Consider the following 7,347-nt stretch of genomic DNA (forward strand, 5'->3'; position numbering starts at 1 on the left):
CTGCCATGGAACTCCTCCTTCTGTGGATTCTGACAAATAATATTGCTCTGACCAGCCTTTTCCAGCATGCTTTTCTCCCACTTTTCCTCCAACAATAGCCCTCACCAGAGGCGTCAAGTCGGGCCTCTCCTGCTAGCTCCCTCACTGAGCCACCATCAGCTGTTTGATTCGGAAAGAAGCTCATGGAATCCTCCTTCCACAGAAGAGGAATCTGGACCCAGAATCACACGGCCCTTTGGGCGGAGCTTGGACTAGACCAGGCTCCAGGGCTTCCTCCCAACACCTGCATCACTCTCCTCTCACCCACCAGCTCCTCCCCTGCTGCCCACCCGTGGCCGGCTTCCAGAATGGGAGTGCGGGTCACGCAGAGAGAGGAGATTCCCGTTCATAACGCAAGCAGAGCAAACCTGAGGAGCAAGATCTAAAACGATACACCGGTGAGAAAATGAACAATAACGTGGTCCGACTCAGCTCTCCATTTTCCTGGGATGTAATTTCTGCGCAGACAGCCTGAGCAGAGCTCAGAAGCCCAGGCGGGGAGAGGATGTTTCCGGAGTCGGCCAAACTGGGCCGCCGGGGAAAGAAGCTCATGCCAGACATGCCTCGGTGACTTGAGATCTTGGCTCCGGCACTTTGTCACCAAGGATTAGATTACCCATAGGTTTATGACCTATATTGCACCTTGTCCAGGGCTTGGAACTCAGATGTTAATATGAGTTTTTATTTGATCCCTGAATCCTCGATCTGCTACTACATCTATTTCAAAACCAAGGGATCACTGTGGGTGTCCTGTAACAGCACAGAGGCTAAAGTATAAGGGGAGTAGCCATCTAGTACAAAATAAGTAAGCTCTTCTTTTTGAAAATAATTCCACAGCATGCCTCATAAAGATTAAGTGAATGAACCTAGCCTGTTGCCTTGATTCTTAACTTTATTTTCTGAATGTTTTGTAGACAGAAAAGTGACTTCTCCAACCTGGGGACACCTGAATATCCAAGTACAAGAAGCTAACAGATCACCCTATTAATTCAATGCAAAAAGATTTTCTCTAAGACACATTATACAAAAACATCAAACCAAAGATAAAGAGAATCCTAAAAGCAGCCAGAGGAAGAAAAACATTATAACCTACAAAGGAATGTCCATTAAGCTACCAGCAGATTTCTCCAAAGAAACCCTACAGACCAGGAGAATGCAACAGGACACATTCAAATATTCAAATTTTAAAAAAAAAAGCAAAGGATATTCCATCTGGCAAAGTTGTCCTTCACAAATAAAGGCAGACTTTTCCAAAATATTTCCCAAATACTTGCCTTGCAAGAAATGTTCAAAGGAACTATCAAGCTGAAATGAACAGATATAAATTAGTGACACAAAAACATACCAAATTATACAACACAATAGTAAGGTGAAATATAAAGTCAGATTTCAAAAACTAATTCTAGAATACAATGGTGTGAAAATCACTTAACTGTAACAGTTGAAGGAAAAAGTATTAAAATAACAATATATACAGTAATTTGTTAATGAATACACAATATAAAAAGAAGTAGGGGCGCCTGGGTGGCTCAGTCGGTTGAGCGCCGACTTCGGCTCAGGTCACAATCTCGCGGTCTGTGAGTTCGAGCCCCGCATCGGGCCCCTGTGCTGACAGCTCAGAGCCCGGAGCCTGTTTCAGATTCTGTGTCTCCCTCTCTCTGACCCACCCCCATTCATGCTCTGTCTCTCTCTGTCTCAAAAATAAATAAACGTTAAAAAAAATTTTTTTTTTAAAAAAAGAAGTAAATTGTGATATCAAAAACACAAAATAGAGGAGTAAAGGGTGGATATCTTATATGCAATTGAAGTTTATATCAACTTGAAATAGATTGTTTTATCTCTAAGATATTTTATGTAAGCCTCATAGTAACAACAAAGCAGAAACGCAGAGTCAATTCTCAAAGGCATACCACCACAGAAAATTACCTTTTACAAAGGTAGGCAGAAGCGGGGGCACCTAGTTGGTTCAGTCATTTAAGAATCTGACTCTTGATTTTGGCTCCAGTCCTGATCTCAGTTTGTGACATCAAGCCCCTTCTCTCTCCCCTCTCTCTGCCCTTTCCCCTCTCATTCTCTCTCTCTCTCTCAAAATAAATAAACATATTTAAAAAAAGGTAGGCAGAAACAGAAGAAACAATGGAAATTCAAAACAGACCAAAAGCAATTAACAAGATAAACTATAAATTATATCAATAATTCATTCTAAATGTTAATGGATTAAATTCAATCAAAAAGGACATAGTGACTGATTGGAATAAGAAAAAAGAAGACCCAACTATGCCTACAGGAGACACATTTCGGATTTAGGGGCAAATATGGACTCAAAGTAAATCAACAGAAAAGAAATTCCAAAACAAAAGAAAGCAGGGGTAGCTATACTTATATCAGACAGAATAGATTTTAATCCAAAAATTGATAACAAAGGACAAAAGATTGTATAGGGATAAAGGAATCAATCCATCAAGAAGATATGACAAATATAAGCATTTGTAGTTCACCTCCAAGAGATACTGCCATTCTAGCAATGCCCTACTGTCATGAAATAAAGCTCCTATTATGGAATTTTAGGCATTGGAATTAAATTAATGGGGTAGGGACACCAAATGAAGTAAAAATGCTTTCCTGTGACTCCCACAAGACCACATCAGTAGGAAAGCAAAACATAAACTTCATTCTTCAAGTCCACAGACTTTCCACACACCATATGCTAACACCAAAAGGCAAAATGCATGAACCCAAGGTTGTACAGGCAGAAGATGATGGGGTGGGAATTCCAAATGGAAATTCCAGTCTAGATGATCCCTCCTGAAATCTGTGCACTTTGCACTATGGACAACAGGAGAAGAGATGCAACTCAATTTGAAAATTCTCCGAAATACAGACAGCAATGAAAGAGCTACAACTGATAACAAGGAGTATAAGGGGCTCATTTATCTACCACAAAAAAATATATATGAATAAGTTAACTTTTGTTCTGTTCTTTACATTTGACCAAAAACAGAATGCATATATAGTCCTGTTCTGAAGAATTTTTTTTCATTTTTTCATTTTTATCCCACTTCTGAGTTCACTTTCTTCTCCCACAGCTTCCTCATGGCATTTTTCACCTCTGCATTTCTGAGTGTGTAGATGATGGGGTTCAGCATGGGGGTGACAACTGTGTAGAACACGGCCACCAGTTTGTCCTCAGTGAAGGTGGAGGAGGGTCGCATGTAGAGGAAGATGGCAGGTCCAAAGAACAAGAGGACCACTGTGATGTGAGAGGCACAGGTGGAGAGGGCTTTGCGCCTCCCCTCTGCAGAATGGTTCCTCAGGATGTACAGGATGACAATATAGGAGGACACCAAGATGAGGAAGGAGAACACAGAGATTAATCCACTGTTGGCCAACACAATAACCCCCTCCACAGAAGTGTCAGTGCAGGCAAGCTTGAATAACGGATGGAGGTCACAGAAGTAGTGGTCAATCACATTGGGACCACAGAACGGCAGTTGAACAGTAACAAGGATCTGGACCATGGAGTGAATTATGCCCCCGAGCCAGGAAACAGCCACCAGAAGGCGACACACAAACTGGCTCATGATGGTGGTGTAGCGAAGAGGTTTGCAAATGGCCACAAAGCGGTCATAGGCCATTACCGTCAGCAGGAAGATCTCAGTAACTCCAAAGAAGTGGAAGAAGAATATCTGAGCCACACAGCCCTCCAGCGAGATGGTTTTAATCTTGGCAAGTAAGTCTGTGATGAATTTAGGGACAACAGTGGAGGAGTAAGTGATCTCCACCAGGGACAAGTAGCTAAGGAAGAAGTACATGGGGGAACGCAGACTCTTACTGACATTGACTGTCAGAACAATGAGACCATTGCCCACCACTGTCGCCAGGTACACAGGAAGAAACATCACAAAGCATGCCCTCTGCACTTCTGGATCCTGGAAAAGACCGACGATAATTAACTCGGTCACGTTATTTGTACTCGCCATGGAATCTAATCAGGTGTTCTGGGCACAGGTAATGAGAGACCTGTAATAAAACAGACACTGATTGCAATCAGTTCACCTCATTTATAGCACATTAGACAGTATAAACCACTTTGCCCATTCATTTAGCCCATATGTACTCATTCAGCATTAAATATAGGCAATCTAATGACAGCTCGTATATTAGAAAATTATGGCTCAGGGAGATGGTTATTTACCCAGGATCACACAGAAAGCGGTGAATTCTGGGCCTCAGAGCCAGGCTTTCAGACTTCAGCCAGTATTCTTTCTAGTTTGCTACAAGAGATTCTGAATTTGGGGAGCCATTCAACTTCATAGTCTTTATTATCTTCATTGCATTTGAATAGCTCTCTTCTGTTGGGGAATCCTCATGAGACACTTCTACTCCTGAATTCCTTGTTTCCTTAATTTCTGCCTTGAGAAACATCTTCCCAAAGATAATTCTTCCCTTTCCAGAAGGTCCTGAGTATACTGTCCTTCATTCAGAGGTCAGAATCTTCTGACAGTCTTCAGCTTCGATGACTGTTTGTATGACAAATGCTCAAATCCTGGACAGAATTCAACTTACTAGTTTGTCTCCATCATTTCATATGACTTTCGCATCTATTTCCCCACTGCTCAAACTACTGAGATATCATGAATTCAAAGAGATTGCCCTCTGAGAGCATTGTTATGGCTAGCCAGCCTGCCTGCTCTGGCTCCATGTTGATAGTTAGCAGCAAAGTGTACAAGAGTTAAGATATCTCTATGAGCTACTCCCCTGGCACAGATAATTACCGAGCACCTCTAATATATGTATAAACACACTAGACTATACAGAATAAATAGAGATCTGATATTCGCCTCAAGCTAACAATGTCATGTGATTTAAAATAGTCTCTAGACTAAGGTGCCATGTTAGGAATTTTTTCCACCACATATGACCCATGAAAAACATGGATGAAAAATCATGATACCTTGATTCTCTGTTCTAAATTTAATCTCCACTCTTTTCCCCCATAACCCTGATTTCATACTGAAATTTTTAAGAAATATACTTAAGAACTAAAAACACACCTGGACATCAAGTACCAGAATCCACAGAGAAAACAAAAGTCAGTGATATGGACAGATCAGAACACAGTACTGTGTGTCAGAATTCCTCATATAAGCACACATGTTGAAGTTTAAAACTAAATAAAAATCATTGAACCTTAAAATAATAAAGCAATTCATGTTCCAGAGCAATAAAAATTGTAGGCTTAATAACCCAACATGAAAATGAACTTCTCTAAGAAATATACCTGTATCGCAATAGAAAATGGACAAAAGATAGAGATTCACAAAAGAATAAGTAAAAATATCAGTATACATATGGAAAGATTTTAAGACTCACTAATAATCAAATGCTCATAAAACCTTCTAAGATGCCCAGGCTATAGCTCTGAGATCATATTTGACCCATGCCTTCCCTCATGCCCACGCCAGTCATCATCACACCCCTCTAATTTCTCATTAAACCATCCCCCTGTGTGCCCTTTCTCTCCATTCTTCCCGCCACCCCTTCTCACCCTCTCTCAGCAGATGCCCAGATTACCAACACCTCTTCATCTCCAGATGCTCTTGCCATCCATCCCACACACTGCAGCCAGAATATTGTCTCCTAGATCTTTCTTTCCTCGGATCCTCCCCTGCGTGGGAATAGCTGGAGGAAAACCTGAACTCCTACGATTCACTTTTAAAGGTTTTCACACACTGAGCCACCTCAGCAATCATCCTCTTACCCCCTAAACTTCAACTCGCCTCTTTCAGGTTCTCTCCCTGTCCCATAGCCCACCCTGCTTATTCTCGCAACAGAGCCTCCTTTTCCAGATATGCCCTCTCCTTGTCCTTCCAACACTACCCACCTTCCAACTCAGTCCCGGTCTGGTGTGTTGAACAAAGCTTGCATTTAATACTCCAACCCCTCTGCACCTTCTTGTCCCTGAGCGTTGGAAAATACTTTGGTGATTATCCTTCAGTGTAAATCTGGTCATGTTACTTCTCTACCCAAAATCTACCAATATCTCCCTATTGCCCACAGCCTAAATTATAACATTCTTAGCATAAAGTCCAGGTCCTGCTTGAACTGGCCATTGCCTATTTTTGCACCCATGTCATTCCCAAATGACTGTTACACACCTATTTCCTATTCCAAGGTGCCTTTCTCCCTTCTCTGTGTTTAGTGTTCCTTCTTTCTAATTGCACAAAGACTATCACTCAACCAGGAATAATATATTCTCTCCTTTGTGCTCCTATGGTTTGTTATCATACTTCTTTTATAGAAATTAACAGGTTGCTTTATAATTATAGCTTTGGGGACTGTATCTTCTACTAAGAAATATACCATCATAATAATCAAATATATCTGTTTAATATTCTTAAATCTTTTTTATTAACTGCATTTTTCATTAATGATGTCGAGCACTACAATAGTACTTGTGCCACATACTTTACAAATGTTCTAGATACATTATGGATTTGACTCTCACAATAAACCCATGATTTGGGGGTTAATATCACCCCCTTTTATACATAGGAGAAAACAGAATCAAAGAGAAATGAATTACCTGGCCAGAAGCTCCACAGTGGTGGAGTCAGGATTCCAATCCAAGTAGCCTCACCATAGATCCAGAGCTCTACAATCACTGCCCTATACAATTTCTAAGTACATAACACAGAAGTGAAGAGTTAAAATTAAATATGTTCTAAACTGAGGGTTGATGGGAGGTGGGAGGGAGGGGAGTTTGGGTGATGGGTATTGAGGAGGGCACCTTTTGGGATGAGTACTGGGTGTTGTATGGAAACCAATTTGACAATAAACTTCATATATTGAAAAAAAAATTTTTAAATTTAAAAATTTTAAAAAATTAAAAAATAATTAAAAAAAGAAAAAAAATAAAATTAAATATGTTCTTTCATGAGAGGTCTAAGGTATATTTTTGTTGGCCTACACAAACATATACCTTTTATCTAGGCATGAACTTAACTGTTTGTTTTCTTATCCATTCCTGAAACTAAGGAAAATATAATGGGACCAATCTGAGAGATCACTAGAGGCAAGAAAAAAATCATGTTAGGTCAAGTTTTTCCAGGCGTTATCCCAAGGAGATAAAATACTTGATAGTCTTTCTCTCTGAAAACCACCTTTTCATTTCAGTCATTTCTGTCTTTTCTGCATTAATTCCTCTCTCTGCTCCCTGCCACCAGCCATTCCCACCATCTCTCCCACAGAGCTGATAAGAAATACTTCCTCTCTCCCACAATACTGCCTTACCAAGACACATGGAAA

At 40.5% G+C, this 7,347-nt stretch overlaps 1 protein-coding gene across 2 annotated transcripts; it reads right to left on the reverse strand.

Moving 5' to 3' along the window:
* Nucleotides 1-720: 720 nt before the first annotated feature.
* LOC132662480 (olfactory receptor 4B1-like) lies at nucleotides 721-4,047 on the reverse strand. Of its 2 annotated transcripts, XM_078434004.2 has the most exons (2): nucleotides 3,111-4,047; nucleotides 721-738 (listed from the first exon to the last, which is right to left on the reverse strand). In XM_078434004.2, exons 1-2 carry the CDS (start codon nucleotides 4,017-4,019, stop codon nucleotides 721-723), a joined length of 927 nt encoding a protein of 308 aa, XP_078290130.2. In that variant the 5' UTR covers nucleotides 4,020-4,047. The 2 variants fall into 2 exon arrangements, with proteins under 2 accessions (XP_078290130.2, XP_060463914.3); XM_060607931.3 differs by lacking the exon at nucleotides 721-738 and having other exon boundaries at nucleotides 3,090-4,047.
* Between the last annotated feature and the right edge of the window lie 3,300 nt (nucleotides 4,048-7,347).

The sequence above is a fragment of the Panthera onca genome, chromosome D1 (assembly GCF_046562875.1).
Source record: "Panthera onca isolate mPanOnc1 chromosome D1, mPanOnc1 haplotype 2, whole genome shotgun sequence".
Classification (NCBI taxonomy): Eukaryota; Metazoa; Chordata; class Mammalia; order Carnivora; family Felidae; genus Panthera; species Panthera onca.